The sequence below is a fragment of the Rhodnius prolixus genome, unplaced genomic scaffold (assembly GCF_049639745.1).
Source record: "Rhodnius prolixus isolate KJV_2025 unplaced genomic scaffold, Rpr scaffold_10, whole genome shotgun sequence".
Lineage (NCBI taxonomy): Eukaryota > Metazoa > Arthropoda > Insecta > Hemiptera > Reduviidae > Rhodnius > Rhodnius prolixus.
Window position 1 is genome coordinate 10,009,559 of NW_027411615.1, and position 17,044 is coordinate 10,026,602.

At 29.5% G+C, this 17,044-nt stretch overlaps 2 protein-coding genes across 5 annotated transcripts in view; one reads left to right on the forward strand and one right to left on the reverse strand.

The window, feature by feature from the left end:
• Positions 1–51: 51 nt before the first annotated feature.
• On the forward strand, positions 52–3,006 carry eIF1A (eukaryotic translation initiation factor 1A). Its single transcript, XM_074133961.1, has 6 exons — positions 52–211; positions 1,431–1,514; positions 1,811–1,914; positions 2,006–2,138; positions 2,228–2,328; positions 2,560–3,006. Exons 1-6 carry the CDS (start codon positions 196–198, stop codon positions 2,563–2,565), a joined length of 444 nt encoding a protein of 147 aa, XP_073990062.1. The 5' UTR covers positions 52–195; the 3' UTR covers positions 2,566–3,006.
• Positions 3,007–5,295: 2,289 nt separating this feature from the next.
• The window catches only part of LOC141457231 (protein DOP1 homolog), a 28,742-nt gene continuing 16,993 nt past the window's right edge, over positions 5,296–17,044 (reverse strand). The window contains exons 25-33 of one of the 4 annotated variants that reach the window (XM_074133910.1): positions 15,548–15,769; positions 12,408–12,573; positions 12,047–12,258; positions 11,814–11,966; positions 11,550–11,745; positions 9,538–9,684; positions 8,656–8,764; positions 8,308–8,496; positions 5,296–8,162 (exon numbers count right to left, since the gene is read on the reverse strand). In XM_074133910.1, the coding sequence (XP_073990011.1) occupies positions 8,317–8,496; positions 8,656–8,764; positions 9,538–9,684; positions 11,550–11,745; positions 11,814–11,966; positions 12,047–12,258; positions 12,408–12,573; positions 15,548–15,769 (1,385 nt within the window). In that variant the 3' untranslated portion in view covers positions 5,296–8,162; positions 8,308–8,316. Of the gene's footprint in view, positions 8,497–8,655; positions 8,765–9,537; positions 9,781–11,549; positions 11,746–11,813; positions 11,967–12,046; positions 12,259–12,407; positions 12,574–13,185; positions 13,285–13,378; positions 13,538–15,547; positions 15,770–17,044 lie in introns of those variants that run through there. The other 3 variants (XM_074133911.1, XM_074133912.1, XR_012460277.1) reach the window with 3 other exon arrangements.

Sequence of the window (17,044 nt, forward strand, 5' to 3'; positions counted from 1 at the left end):
AAAAGCTATTATTTCACTTATTTTATAATAAGATAAACATATATTACAACTATTCTTTTATTAGGTATTGCCTTTAAAGGTTACTTCCTTTAGTGCAGTATAGAGTCACAATGAATATTGGATTGTGTTAATTTTTAGTGAATTGGTGGTTTTTCTGAACTATTTTGAACTATAACTAAATTTTGTTACTGAAAAATGCCCAAAAATAAGGGTAAGTATGTGAAATTTAAAAAAATAATTATTTATTGTTACATGTATTTGTTGCACCATTTGAAAACATTGTGTTTATTTTACATTATTCTTAAATTTAAACCCATATGTGAATGTTAACTAATAACTTTTTTTCTTAGCTTGGTTATATTCTCTTTGTTAAAAAATTGTCTATTAGTTAAAAGATTGTTTTTTTTCAAAGTATATTCGTTCTTAACCTACCTGTTTCACAATAAATTCAATCTGCCTGCTTTCACAGGCAATCGAATCTTGAAAAAAACAAAAAATTAACCTTTAAATTTCTTTTGGATCCACTTAATTTTGAGGTTTTTAACGTTAAAGTTTACATTAAAAAAGTGCAACCAGAAATGGGTGTAGTTCTTGTTGAACCTCGTTAGTTGAGATGATACATTATTGATTGTATTCTGGACTAATTCGTTTACACAGATTTGTAAAATGTTGCTAAGATCTAAAATTTGCTTTCGTTATCATTGTATTTATTTAATTCAAACATTAATTTAGATTTCTACGATCATTGGTAAAAGACATATTGCTGGAAAATAAGTTGAATGAATTTAGACTTAACAAGGTTTCGAAATAAATCTATATCGAATTCCTTATTTCTAATTACCATTTTAGGACTTGATATTTTGGTAGTTAGACTTATGACAAGCGATTTTCTATTAAATTTTCCTTTTTTTTTTCAAAACAAATTTTGTTCGTAACATATTTAGACAGTCACCCTTGAGCCAGTTCCTCAGGTTATTTGTTTAGGTATTATAACATAATTAATATATTACATGTTGACAATTTCGAGCCATGTTTAATGCATAATTTTACTATCAACATCCTTTTAGACATTCCCGTTTAGTAAGAATAAAAAGCTATTAATTATAATGTGCATGGATTATAAGTGGAAGACCCTGCCTGAGAGCCACGTCGGAAGCCAGTTAGTTTTATCAGTGTTAGTCAATCGTAGCATGACTTTCTTCTAAAAAGCTTCTGCCATGATGTCTGAATATGAAAGCAAATTCGAAATCGATCCATAACTGCGAATCTAGCCATGTTTAAAATACTGTATTACTTGTTAAAGAAATTTAAAATGTTTGCATCCTCCCCGTTTATTTGTGTCCACCTTCTAATTTTGACTTTAACCCCATCTGAAGAAGTAGGCATTATTTAATAGAGTTTTTAATCATGTCTTCAACTTATTTTGATAGGAAAGGGAGGTAAAAACAGGAGAAGAGGTAAAAATGAAAATGAAACCGAGAAAAGAGAGTTGGTGTTCAAAGAAGATGGCCAAGGTAATGTAGATTTTTATGCATTATAAGTATTATTTTCGGTTTCGAAATTTATTTCATCGTTAGTTTATTTAGACAAGTTTGTTAAATAGAGGTTTAAATTGGTGATTAGCAATGATGTCTTTTTAAGATTAAGCAATAATTTTAATCATCTGCTCTGCTGAACTTGATGAATCCAGGTATCAAGTTTGAAATTCCGAAACTTAAAATTTAGAAACGATTAACTATGCCTCAGCCGTACGTAAACGGTTTTTGGTGTTTTTAATCCAAAAAATATATATTTTTTATTTTTGTAATAGAATATGCGCAAGTCACAAAAATGTTAGGAAACGGCAGATTGGAGGCCATGTGCTTTGATGGGGTCAAGAGGTTGTGTCATATAAGAGGAAAGTTGAGAAAAAAGGTCTGTCATTTTATTTAGTATCATTACTCAATAATTATTTTATTAGTTTAGTCATTATTATTATTTGGGTTTATTTGTTATTACGCTTTAGGTTTGGATAAATCAAGGAGATATTATTCTCATTGGCTTACGAGATTATCAAGATACAAAAGCAGATGTAATTCAAAAATATACTCCAGATGAAGCAAGAAACCTTAAAACCTATGGGGAATTTCCAGAAACTGGTCTCTTCTATTTATTCTTTATAGAAATTTAAATATGCATTATATATACGTTATATTATATTTATTTATATTTTTTTTTTTATGTTTAGTACGTATCAATGACACTGTTACATTCGTGGAAGATGGATATGATGAAGATATCGAATTTGGTTATGAAGTTAGTGAAGGTGAAGATAATGTAGTAGATAATGTAAGTATTCTTAAATTTTATACAAATAATTAAGTAATTGCAGAATGAGTAAATGTATTGGAAAATATTTAGAGAAAATTTTCATCCTAGGATTATGTTTTCGATTTAATTGTAAAGTTGGTGAATTGTTCAGATTTCCAACGTACTTCAAATGCCTTTCCAACAGTTTTAATTTTATTTATACCGCATTGTGCGCTTTTTATATTAGTAATTTATTAATAACATTTCCAGATATGATGTGGATTCGTCGGGTCAAGCAAGAAATTCCTCAAAATTCTCTCATCCTTTTCAAGCTATTAAAATAGAAAAACATTTATTAAAAAAAAAAAAAAATATCCTGTACAAATAATTTATTTTCCAGTTATGCATAAATTTTCATTTAGTGATCTTTTTTTTTTTTTTAAAAAAAAAAAAAAAAAGTGTTTCATATAACATATTTTGCTCAGAATAACATTTCTTTTTGTTACAATTAATATCGCAAATAATACGTTAATTAATCCCATGTACTTGTTTAATTTTATTGTTTGTATTTTTGTACATGCTACATATATCTTAATTATCGTAACACCTTGTAATTTCTTAAAAAAGAAAAAGAAAATCCTGTATTGTTCTGTGTGAAAGCAAATTACATTTATATGTTGGTGAGGGGAATTGTAAATAAAATTAGTGTGGCCCCTTTTTAAGTTTAATTTTATGAAAACTTTGCCTTTCCTCGAAAAGAGTACGATTGCTTATTTTTTACTTATATTAATAATAAGTTTCTTTAAACTACGATCAGCAATAGTAATAACTCGAAAAAAATGCTTTTCAGGAGAGTTATATGTGCAATCATTTGGGTTAATTGTAAGTACATATTATTTTTGTTGTAGTTTCAGGGAAGATAATAGCTCTTGGAGTTAATGCATGAACCTCATCTTAGGTCGTAACGAGAGTAGATTGCTTGGTTGCCACAAAAGATTTAGGCACTAGTCAGATGAACACGCGCTTTAAATTAAAAAATGAAGAATGTTATGGACCATTTGTTCCAAAAATATAAAAATTACTTATTTTTAAAGTGAATTCAAAAAGAGTGAGTGAAGAGAGCTTTTTTAATGGCTTTAATTTTGGAGTTTGCTAGCTTTAAGGGTAACAAGACATCTAGGCGTTAGCGCAAGAAAACAGAATTGTACTTGCCAGCCCATCTCTGCCAAAACTTTTGCAATCCCTGAAAATCAGTAATTGTAAGATATTTGGTAAATTCGAAGGATTTCGAATCAGAAAATGGTGATGCAAATGGGAACTGTGAAAATTTAATTAGAAAGATGTTTCGTAAATCGTCAAAATCGGCATTCATGGGTAGAAAATAGAAAATTTAAGTACTACAGTTTGTGGGAGTACGAAGTAAGTATGATCATTTGTTCTTGAGGTTTAAAAAGCCTTTACTATATTGAGATATGTATCAAATTTACAGAGGAAGGTAACACCAGAAGATTCATTGTGCAGAGTACTGGTCTGTTATTTTTTTAACTCAATTAAGGGACCAAATTAAGGTAGGTGTCCCCCATGAACCCTTGACAAATTAATTTATTTAAATCAAAAAGGAAACATGGAGATCAGAAAAAAATAAAACTGGCTCTTCTTTTACTTACTATTTTGATTGTCAGTGAACTGTATTTTTAAGCCTACAACTTTACACCTTCCAACTGAATACGTTCCTCGCCCTCATGACTAATTTGAAGAAATTACACCGGTTTACGAGAAAATCGCGTAAAACAAAACACATCAGAGAATTGTTATTTATTAGTTAGTTATTTATGTTATTTCTAGGATCTAGGTAGAGATGCGTTAAGGGAGCAGGATTCCCGGAAAGTTGGTTACCACTACAAGAACAAAACACGGAAATTTTCACAATTTATTTGCAATGGTTTGAGTAAATTAACTCAATTGTTAGAGGGTCCAACCTTTAAATTGTGTTCTAGCAAAAGTTATATTACCATGTTTCTCCTTTAGTTTTTCTATTCTTAAACTCATTACCTGGTGGACAGTGTTATACTTCAGTACGTAATTTCAGTTATGTTTTTAATTGACATTTTAATACAATTGATGTCATTCATGTTATTTTACTGCATTAAATTTCACTAATTTTGTTTAGAATTCATTAGATTTCACAGACCCTTATGCTGGCTATTTTCATTTACAAGTAAAGAGCAGCCTACCATAAAGAGTATTTCCATATATCACAGCGAATGGCTTTCTACCGGACAAACCAACCACCCCTCCCCCAAAAGTGCCCTTAATCGAAGTATTAGAGAAAAATGTTTCAAATAAAAGTTATAGAACTATTTGTGAGCTATAATTATAACAAGTTTAAAGAAAATCGAACAAGCGGTTTTTCCAAAAAAGTGAAAAATCTTTAGTAAATTGGTACTTCCAGTGCTTTTATTTTGACCAAAAATTTATTGTCACTTCACCTGCTGTAATTTGAACGAAATATCAAATTTGAAATGTCTGCGATAATCAGTTCCTGAGATATATGTAGTGGATAAACTCACTACAGAGCAGTAAATTAAGCACCAACCTATGGCATCAAAAACCGATGGGTTAGAGAACAGCAAATTAGTAGGAAAAGGAACAGATTTCTAAGAATTACAACAGATCTCTAAACCATCCAGCCTTAGCGCCGACTTTTTTAATATTTTCTCTTCTCAACTCTTACCAGCCGAAGGCGATCGGTTATTGCCGGCAATTTTCGGTTTATTGACCATGACTATTTTCAATTTAATTTTCTAATATGTACACTCACATGACTTTTTTTTAAAGAAATACTTGCGTAGTTAGGTTTTTTTTTTGTTAATTAGGACTTACAGCAAATAGTAAATTGCCTTAAATTACGCAATATATTCAAATGGAACTATTTAAAGTAAAATCAATTTATAGTCTCTAAAACTTAAACCATATCTGAACATTGAAAGAAGAAAAACACAAAAATAAAAATTCCTCATTCTCCAAATATATTGCATTCAACATCAAAATAATTGAACAAATTGGATCTTTATATACACCTTTTTAAACAATAAAAATATATATAACAAAAAATTAAAACATTATTTACACAATACTGATTCATGCAGAAAAAATAAAGATTACAGAGAATATGATTATTCATACTTACAGTTAAAAAGCAAAAGAAAAAAAAAATTATATGATTATTTTTAACATAATTGTTATTTTTGTTAATATCACCCTTCTTCCTATACATTATGTAGATATATAGAACATTTATGAATTTTATGTATAAATAAATAATAATATATACATAAAGTACAAACAGTAGTCAGTAATTAGGAATGTTGCAAATATAATTATGTTAGGGTAGTCACGAAGGAATTTCGTAACCATTAGTTTAGTTATAAACAAGCAAACGGGTGGTAACATGAAAATTTATTTAAAAGGGCTGGTATTAATTGTTTTCCCCAGTCCTAATCTAATTGATTGTCCAATAAGACTAATGAGAGAACATAACATGAGTTAATTATGATTCTGTATGACATGACTGACTTCTTTAACATCAAGAACTCTTTACATTTTATAATAGAAAAATAATTAAATATCTGATTGTGTGATTCGTAAAATTATGGTAACATAAGCAGAGAATTAACGGAAGACAAAAATTACTCAAAATACATGATAATTTATCTATTTCACTTCTAACGCATTCCGCATTCTAACCTAGATTAATCTTATGAACAAAATTAAGTCTTTAAAGAGATTTTTTTTATTTCTGTATTTCTTCACTATCAAGAAAATTCATGAATTTGATTAAAATTATTGCTCAAATTCAAAAATAAAGTCGTAGTGAACATCTTCGGGGTACATTATGGAAGGGGTTATTAATCACCGGCAAAGTAGTTCAATCTTTAATATAAGTGGTAATATCTTACCAAGGTGGAATACGCATTCTTTCATTTGAGCATCATTCACACAGGATTAAAAAGGAATTACTTCCTTTTCCAAGATTTATCATAGAAGTGTCCTACATTGTACTTGAACAATACAGAAACCAATAGTTATGAATTAAGTACCTATCTACCGATCTGATATAATGCATTTTACTATCAGGTTTTTACAACTCCAGTATAATGATTTTCGCTATTCATTTTCGATTCTTCGAAAATTCGATTTTTGATATTCATCATTCCGAGAACCAACAACGTACCATCTTTTATTCTGCTACAGTTGTACATTGAGAGCAATGTTTAAATTTAATTTAGCAGAATTAGCTCCAGAATTCGAGAAATAATTTCGGGATAAAAGTTGAATTATGTTAAAGAAATTTTCAAAAAAGAAGCTAATTTTTGCAACGTTGTGTTCCCCCTTCCCTTTTCTTCCAAGACTATACGGTTTCTTCCACTACAGAAGAAGAGAGAGTAAAAATAAAATGCCCCTCAACCAAAAATTATTGTAATACTGATGATAGAAGGGTACAGAAAATCAATCAGGTAAATATTCTTGAATCGCTAGCATGCTCCTTAGAATTAGTGAAAAACGTGTTCTTTATTTTAACCGAAAAAAATCTAAAAAAAAAACTCTAGTTTAAAAAAAAGATACGAAGAGGCTATGAGAACGATACAAAACATATTTATGTAATATAGAATGAAATAATCATACGCCTCCCTCACAATGCTTTCTCGATTTCTAAATTACATTTAACAAACAAGAATTACAACTATAATTTAGCTAAATTAAAAAAAAAAAAAAGTTTAAGATAAGAAACTTATCTTAAAGGCCATTTCCTGCTAAATATGAAATCAACAAACACAAAATCCCTGCTCATTGTTGGATAGTTTATTTTCTCCCACAAAAAAAAAGGCGTGGCTTAGATAGAAACAAATGGTAAACATAATATAACACAATCAAGATCACACAGCTCAATCCTCTTACTTTTTAACTTTCCCACCATAAGGAGACTTTAACTGCCAGATAATGCATGGACTGACTCTTCAGCTTTCCTTAACGCCTTTATCATGTCCACCTTGAACCTATCTGTTTTTAGAAAGTCTTATCGATATTAACTTTGTAAAAACTAACGTAGGGTCATGGACCTTTCTTCCGATTTCTACTACTATCACGTGAGAATAAATAAAATGTGTTTTTTTTATGTACTTTTTATCCGAGAAAAAAAAATTGAACTTATTATATCACAAATATTAAAATTGTAAAATTTAAGATGCATTTGTTTAGAGTGAAAGGCACTTTCAAATTTTTTTTTTATCTAATTAAGCAAAGATGTATGGTTATTAAACCAATTTACTTATTAAATAAAATAGGAATGATTATTACTTAATATAATATTTACACTATAATATTTGTAATGAGGCACTTGACCCTAAAACATTTTTTAAGAATATTTACATTAATCTACAAAATTTAAACATACACCATATCAATATTGAAGGTAATAAACTTACTTAATAAATAATACTAGTGTTCCATTAAAATTATAAACTAAAATTGAATTACTAAAATACTTAAATTTTAGTTAATTCTTTAACGCTGTTCTTTTTAGTTTGTTTCTGCCACTGTATAAGCATGTAAAAAGAAATCCGTTACCTTGGAGTTAGAGTTAATATATTTCATACTAATGTTTATAATAAGGTCAATTTTGAGATCAATACTTAAAAAAAAAAGAAAAAAATATTTTAAAACAGCTACTTTTTGTTTCCGGAAATAACTGGAAGTTCAAATGGTGTAAACAAATTAAGCTGTATAGTAAAACAAATAAAACTGTGCTCACCAGGATGTAATTACAAATGCTGGAATTCAATATTTTGCATCATACAGATTTTTTCGTTTCTCTAAAAATAGGTAGAAGTCATTACCATTTGAAAATTTTATTAATTGCTTACTGCTAAAAATATGTGGAAGTGGTATGACTGATTTTTTTTTTGCATCTGGGCAAAATCCTCAAACAAATTAAACATAAGATGAAACGTATAAGACCTTCTGCAATTAACGTGGGGCCATGGCATCTAGGAGATCCAATTCCAAATTATGTTCTAGCTGTGAAACAGAAAGTGGTGTGTATTTGGATGTACTCATTGCTGTAAAGAATGGATGTAGATCTTGTAAGCTGCGTATTTGATCACAAGTTGGTAGAAGTGGAGTCGGCACCGCTTCCAAACTACCATACTATGAAAATAAAAATATGTTAAAAATCTTACGAAACATAATTCGAAAAAAAAAGAAGAAAGGTTAAGTGTTGTTTAGATATAATGAAAAATGGCGCCTTCATCAAGTGAATATGATGGCAAATTAAAGCTAACTATAAAGCAAATATATCGTATATACCTTAGCATCCATTAGATAGGCAATGCGAGTGACATGTGGTATAAAATCAGGAGTGTTACTTGTACTTCTAGAGTGCACTCCATCTTCACCAACAAATGCCCATCGGTACCTAGAAGCAATTAGCATTTTAAATTTTAAGTAATAGTTTGAAGCACAAGAACAAACTTAAAATTTAATTTAGAGGGACTTTTATCCTTAGTACCGTAGAAGACTTTTACATAATATTTGAGAATATGGAATAAAACTCCTGTTTACTGTTGAAAATATAAACACTTAGTAGGTTGCAATAACGACCTGCAAGAAGTTGGTGCGAAGTAGTCATGTAAGGTTCTTTTAATAAATAATAACATAAAATCACGTATCAAACAAAAACATGCTCGTTTTTGTCTAATCTTTTCTTATTTGAATATTAATTTAATCTTTAGGAAATGGAGCAACCATTTTTTTTTTTCCAAAAAAGTTTTTCTAGGAACAGATTAGCGACAAGCAACATTACACAGAAGTAGAAGTCAGAATTCTGTTCAAAAATTGTGATCGATAAAATCTTTTAATACTCCAATTATGAACATTACTCAAGTTGATTCTAACAAGCTTTTATTTAAATAAACTTAAATTCAGAAAATGTTCACAAAAAATGATACTACTTCTCACAAAAAAGCGACTTTCTGCAGAAGGAACAGTTGTTTCTGTGCGTACTTGTTGGCGTGCAAAAGAAGACTAAATCTTTGTAAATTACAATTAGACATAGCATTCTTTATTCTATTTTTTTTGGATAGATATATAAATAAACTTCATTATTAGATATATAAAATTGAATTTAAACATGAAGTACCAATGTACAATTACATTACAATCTTACATTAATGTTTTGAAAAGACTTACATTTGAAACTGTGGAAGTCTATCAGCTGGCATTTGTACTGCAAGGAAAAGAAGATTAGCAGCAGCAAGTTGAAGGTGTAACCAACTTCCAGCCGGCTGAATACCATTGTTACTCCAGTCCATTGATGACAGTGCTCTTATGTGTGAACTGCAAAGATCATTTTTTTAATTTGTATTCATTTTTAAATCGATGAGTTGTAAATACAGAAATAAAATTTATTTAAATAATTACCTGCAATTTCTCCTTTAAAAATAGATTCCACATTTGAAAGCATGATTGTATTGTAACAAAAAAATTAAAATAAATAAATAAACAATTCTAAAATAAACAGTATTAGCATTCTCTAAGATATTTCTAGTGCAACTTAAATATTTTCCTATCTAGGTACGCAATCTGTATTGGGATCTTTAGAATTGATTTCCCAGAAAAGAAAATATTCTGTTGTCCACTCAGTTCGGAAAGCTGAATGTCAGGACAGATTTTGTTTTTAAAGGTCCTCGGTATTAATTAATTAATATGGACAAAATTGGGTACATTAATACAAAAGATACATAGTTTTGTAGCACAAAAAATAAAAGAATTTTAAAAAAACTCTTAACGACATAAAAAATAAAAAGATAATATACCCTACTAAACTAAAACACAAAAATAAAACCATTTTTCACTGAATAGAAAAAATATGTTTAATAAAATCTATTTTCAAAGAAAACAGAATCAGTATTGAGGAGAATCTGATTATTGGAGGTGCGTCTTAAGCGATTTTTATTTTGGTGACCCGAAACCAAGTTCGATTGTCTTTCAATTACATCTTGGTCTTCCATTTTTGTATGACACTATAACCAATGATCTTTGATTTTATAGAGTTCTAAGGAGCTGGCAGCCTTCCTTCCTCATTCTAAGGGTACATTCCACTAAGCGTTCACAACGATCACGCTCACGACCGCGGTTTTGCCCGTTCCACTTGCTTGCGAGTGTTACAATCGAAAACCCAAGTGGAATGGACAATGGGGCGTTTTAACCGTTCAAGTGGCAACCTCGAAAGTAAGAAAGAAGCTTGACGAGGTTGTTTTTTTAATTTTAACCCCGTTTATAAGCAGTTATAATAAACTTTATTAATTATTGGTAAAGTTGACTTATATTAAAAATATATATATGTAATTCAATTTTTTACATTAAATTTTAGTGGAGCATTTATAAAATTTACGTTTAAATAAAATTAAAATGTCTTGTTTGGCAACAATTGGATATTTATTAATGCAGCTTAACAATGCTTTAGAAAGTTCTTCATGAAGAGTGAAATGCAATTTTACAAAATCGCAAAGGTGAAAAGCGAAAACGTATCAAAGTGTAATTGATCGTTATTCAGTGATTTAGTATGTAAAGGGATAAGTAATTTTTCATTTTATTATTTTCTTTAGACTTTCGAGAAACACATTCAATTATTTACATGAGATAATACTTTCATTTACATGATTTAATTTTTTCGGTTGCCATCTTTCCTTTTAAAAATTGCGCTAAATTTCTGAACGCCCACTTCGACCCAGCTCTTGTTATGAGGTGGGGCGTTATGAACTTCGCGTGAGCGAAAATAATGACGTCATTAGAGACGTTTTCGCCACGACCACTATGACCGGGGTCGTCATGTGGAACGGCTGAAGGTACATTTTGATCGTTGTGAGCGCTTAGTGGAACGCACCCTAAGAAGGACCTCATTCATAAAAGGCTTACGAGCTGTGTTAGTGGAAAGGTCGATAAATATTAAACTAACGAATGGTCAGGTTACTACTTGCATGTTTTTGGAAAATTATTTGGAAGAAAAGTTCTAATGTTTTTCAAAACATTTAAGGATTATTTTGATTAATTATTCTACTTGAGGAAAGGTTAGTTCATTTGTGCTAAAAAAAAAAGCACTGTGTATTCTGTTTTGCATTGAATTAAAAAAAAAAAGTATTCGAATGGAGATTTCGGACCAATTTATCCAAATGTATGCATCTAAAGCTTGATGTACTCACCGGAAATCTTCATAATCTGTGGAAAGATCTAATTCCATATGCATCATTACTTGGACCATTTCACTAATGATTGTTGGCCAAAGAGGTATAATATGTGCAGGAGACATTCTTAAAAGAAGAACTCTAAAGCATAAAAAAACCTGTGCTTGAAGACTTGGAACTAATTGTGGAAGTTTTACACTTTCAGCTAATCGTTCTAGAAAAAGTAAAACACTATTAGAAATTTATTTCAGTATTTGTATCTTTAGGTATTAGTCTAATTACCTTGAATTTCAGGCATATTATTACAGTATTGATCATTTTCACCGCAATATATTACAAAAGCCAATCGTTTCAATAATTGCGCTCTTTGTTCGTATTCTTGTTCCTTACTGGAAAAAATATTTAAAGAATTTCCTTGCGGCATTGATACTCTATCTAAAAGAAATGCATACTTAATTTTTATTATTAAAATAATAATAATAATAAGGCAAATATTTAAAAATATATATACTTACTCATAAATTCCCGAAAAGTAGAGTTTTCTTGCGAAATAAGATTATCAATAACTGTGCACCAGTATTTCAAGGCACGTATTTCCATTTGGAAAAATGTTGTGTCAAATAGTAATTCCATTACATCTTTTTTCCACGCTTTTCTTGTGTACTGATACGAGCTTAGGCTCGCCAATAATTGTGAACATGCAAAATAACTACCAGCATTTCTTTGCCTGTTTATGGAAAAGCCAATTCAAATATAAAAGATTTTACAGAAATATTTTATGCCAGCTAGTACTAAGAAACTTTTAAATCCAAAAAAATTATAAAACCACTTTAATTATAGAATCATTCCGAAGGATGAGGAAGAATGATAACTTACGTATGATTTTTTAGATAGGGAGTCACATTGTACATTAAAGTAGTGAGTAGATTAACTACTCTTTCCTTCTCTTGGCTGCCGAAGGCTACATCAAGTAACGGAGCTAGAAGTTGAGCTAATACTGTAAGTGAACTAACACTGTACTGCGCCATTGAACTTCCACCACCTTAAAATTGCAAAAATAATTATGAATACCAAATTTTGTTGAGTACATTTGTTGTTTGTTCATATACAAAAGAATCGTGGCATGCTAAAGTAAAGAGACAAATGTTTTAAAACGATAGTAAAATGAATGAAAGATTTATTCCAAATAGTAAGATAGATTTGAGTAATAAGATCGATTAATATATAAAAAAAAAAGTGTTAATTTTATATTGTACTATTAAAAATGATATAGTTTGGAATAATTTTTTTTTGGGGGGGCGCATCGACTGCTGCGGTCTTTAGCGCCCTAATCCAATTGTTTATGAATAATTGATTCTACGAACTGATTTTTTTTTTCTTTATTCTCATTTTACTTTTTTTAATATAATTCAAAATTGGAAAATTTCTAGTTCAAAAGTTTAAATTTCTTTGCTCCTGAATTTAGGAATAATGTTAAAATCGATCTATCGGAAATCACTTTAAAGAAATGATTTATCAAAAACCACAAAAACGATATTCTTTATATTATGTTAGAGATGGAATGTTTGTGATATTCACAAACACACTTTTAAATGACCTGAAGGCATTTTTAAAAAAAATTTACCAGGAAATTGAAATAATCCAGTACTTATAGCACCTTTCACACAGTGGATTACCTTTACGCTTCATGAATGTTATAGTCCAGTAAATTTCTTTTTAAAAAGAACTTAAGTCAATGTAAGGTTCGGATTATCTTAAAAAAAAATAAAAAATCCTAGAATAAGCTATATCATTCAAATTATTATTCCTAACTATATCAAATCAAGACTCTAAAAAAATAATCTAACTTATAAAGCAATTGTTGTTCACAAGGCAACCATTTCAATAGGAAAGCTCGAAAAAATAATCTTTTTGTTAGACTGAAAATGTTAGCAAGTTGATTGCCCACACCAAGGAGAAGAGTCTAAGTGCAATGTAGTCCAACACGGCCTGAATACATTATTTTCCTTAAGACAAAACAAAAAAAAAAAATCATTATGCTAATAAAATAATCAGAAATAAACAAAATCTCAAAATTAAGTCTTAAAGCTCACACAAAAAGAATACACCGACCAAAGACCACACATTAGACAAAACATGCTAGGAACATGCATATGCAAAGAAACGACATTTAATTGTAACATACTATTGAAAAAGTTTAAAAAAAATAAAAAATTTAATAGTGTCATATGTTGGTAGGATTTTTTTTTTAAATTTGTTAATAAACAAATAGCGAGTTATACAAGTATACTGTATTTTAAAAGTAAATAGCAATTAGATGTTCACTCCACTTTGTACTGCTTAATTAACATAAAGTTTATACATTTCCATTTTCTTTAATTTCTCAACATTTTTCTACTACCTTATTTAAAGCTCTTAGAATGAATATGAAACTCTGAAATCTTATTTTGGAAAAATGTAAGATAAATATGAAAATAAAATAAACTATCACAGCAAAAAGCAAGAGCTGACAAGAATAAAGTAGAACCAATACTCACAGTTCTTATGGAAACCCCAGCCCAAGTACATGATTGGTACTAAAAACAGAGTTCTGAACTCTCAAAAAAATAACGCTAGACAATAAAGCGTTTCACTTCCACGAAATCCCCACTTTTTTCATAGAGCAGTGGTTTCAATAAATTAGATCAATGATTTCATACAATATAAAATGTAGCTTCCTTTTTTTACTGAACAGTTTCGGATTTACTTCTATCTTCAGAATTGTATGACCAGAAACTTGTCTTCAACTTTTAAAGGGTCTGATAATTTTACAATACTATCCACTTGTCATCACACCATAACATATGTTGTTAGTATCAACAGAAATATTAGGAGAATAGTTTCGAGAAAAATGTTTAAAACTGAAATAAAATTTAACAGTATTTTCTGTTAATCGAATTTTGCATAATAATGCAACCTTTGTTACAGTAGATTCTAAACGTTTCTTCCATAAAATAACTGAATAACTACAATTCACGCAATTAAAGAATGGCGATATCAAAGTATGATAACTACTAGAACAGCAAATACGAAAAAAACGAAAAAAAAAACACAATGACTATCCCACAGGAATAGAAAATTATGAATGCTGCAGGTAACCTGGTACATCCCCGCCTAACACTATGCAGAGCAATCACTTGCACTTCACAGTAATGGGCTTGCAGAGGTAACTGAAGGGTACCACTGTTTTGGAGTAGCGAGCCCACCGAAGAACTCTTACCAATACGCATACAAAGTGTCACAATATCGGGTAGCTGGATATTCAGACTATAGCAGGTTTTGATAGCGAAGGGCTAAAACCCTTCTCAAATACAATGATCTAAAAATAAAAAGGTACGAGTTTAAGGTTTTCATGTTTAACAAAAATTGAGAGTAAAAAAATGTTTATTGCGAATTCTCCCGAATTTTTAAATCGGAGGTATCTCAGACAACAGAATACAGCCGCCTGATGCAGAGAAAAAGGGGGATTTCACACAATCTATTGTTGGACAGATCCAAACAAAATGCGTCAACTATTTCTCTTTTACTTCCCTGGCATCTATCCATACATCGTCAAGGCTTTAACATTAACTGAATCATTGTGGAGTGAAGTTTATACGCCAAACCAAAACCTGTATCGCAAACCATGCTAAGTAATGACGTGGTCAGGGATTGAGTGCATGGTCTTACGATGCCCTCAGAAAAGTTGTAACCACCTTCCGAATGCTAAGGTGCTCTAGAGAGTTTAAAGAGGGGAAGCGTAAGAACAAGAATTCTATGTTTTCCGGCCTCCAATATTAATATCAATAATTTAGAACAGGAACAAATGTATGTTAAATAAATTTACTAATTACTTAGTGAACATCATTGATTATTCGGTGTACGAAAAAAAAAGTTGTGAATAAAGCTGATTAAATCAAGAGTGAATATTTTGCTGATATTCCCAGCATTTTTAAAAAAATATAGTAATACCCTACTACCAACTGATAAGTACTTACTTTTCGATTTCTCCGATATTTCGAGGGGTAGATTTGCTTCATTAACAAAAGCTCGCATAAACCATTGATGCATTGCACGAATTTGGAGCTTTTCAGCATCCTGACGTATTTTTTTAGTGACTCTTTTCAGTTTTGATTTATGTGTTTTCTTTGGTTTTCCTTCTGTTACAGATTCATCAAGATTTAATGACTCTATTTCTGTTGATTCCAGGTCATCAAAATCTACAGATAATTTTTAGTTAACATTAGCAAAACAATATCCCATTTTTAACCTTGTATTTTTTTAACTTTGATGTTTATTTACTTTGTGTAGTGCTTGTAGAGCCTTAATAATTAAACTTATTCAACATAAACCAAATTGTTTTTTAGAATCTAAAAAATGTCTAAAAAAAAAATATACTGGTTATCTAGAATTTTGTTTCTTTTAATCCATCCAAGTTGCAACGCAAAGTCTACTAAATTCTAATAGAATAGTGAAGTTTACACTAAAAAATACTTCGAAATAATTATTCTAAACACACTTAAATTTGGACATACAGGACCAAAGCTCATTTTAAAAATAGTTAAAAAGATATCATTGCAAGATTGTCATTATTCATTCAATATAAACAAAAATGGTTAAAAAATGCGAGTTTTTCAAGGAATGATATTATCTAGCTTTTTTTGTAACTTATAAATCCATTTTGTTTGTTTTTGTGTTATATTTCGTAACGTTTTTCAAAAGTAAATCTTTTATTAAAATAATTAAAAGAACTAAATAAAATGTATAGTGAAGTTGAATAAGTTACCATAAATAGCAATCAGAAAGTTTCTTAGTTGGATCACATATTTCCACGAATAAAAAAAAAACAAAAGTTAATTTTGAACATTTAATCTTTACTGATGAGCTGATGTCCATCTACAACTACCAAACAAAAAATTCTAAAATTGCATTATTAAAAACAACTAATTTAAAAAGTAAATTTCAAGACATATATATAATAAAAATAGGTGCAATGTACATGCGTAACTCAATAAAGTTAAAACTATTTAACTTTTTCAAAACTAGCACTCAAAACAATAAGCTTATTTTCATGCACTTCTTACTATCACATACTAGCTTGATATAATAATTTTGCAAATAAATGATTATTTCATGCTGAGTTATTTATAATTTTAAGAAATTCATAATGAAAATAGAAATAATTATGGATGTCGGTGAATCAGATAATTTAAAAAGATATGAATTTTGAAGTTAAAAAGAATGAACGTTTAGTTTAACTCTTGTACTCTGTAAAGAACTATAAATACTGACATATCCAGCAAAGAGAGAAAATATGAAAATTTTAACTGTCCTAAAAAAAATAATGTTCACTTGCTTGGTACAATTTTTATTGGAATAATAGTTGTAAGTTCGGTGATGAACTTGGAAAGTAAAAAAAATGATAAAGAAGATAAACAAACGAGAACGATCACTTCAGAAAGCAGCTTATTAACTATAAAGAGAAAAGAAGTGTA

Coding starts and splice junctions, on each gene's coding strand:
- eIF1A (XM_074133961.1), top strand. Junction 1,515..1,810: donor GTTCAAAGAAGATGGCCAAG/GTAATGTAGATT, acceptor TTTTTGTAATAG/AATATGCGCAAGTCACAAAA. Junction 2,139..2,227: donor TGGGGAATTTCCAGAAACTG/GTCTCTTCTATT, acceptor TTTTATGTTTAG/TACGTATCAATGACACTGTT.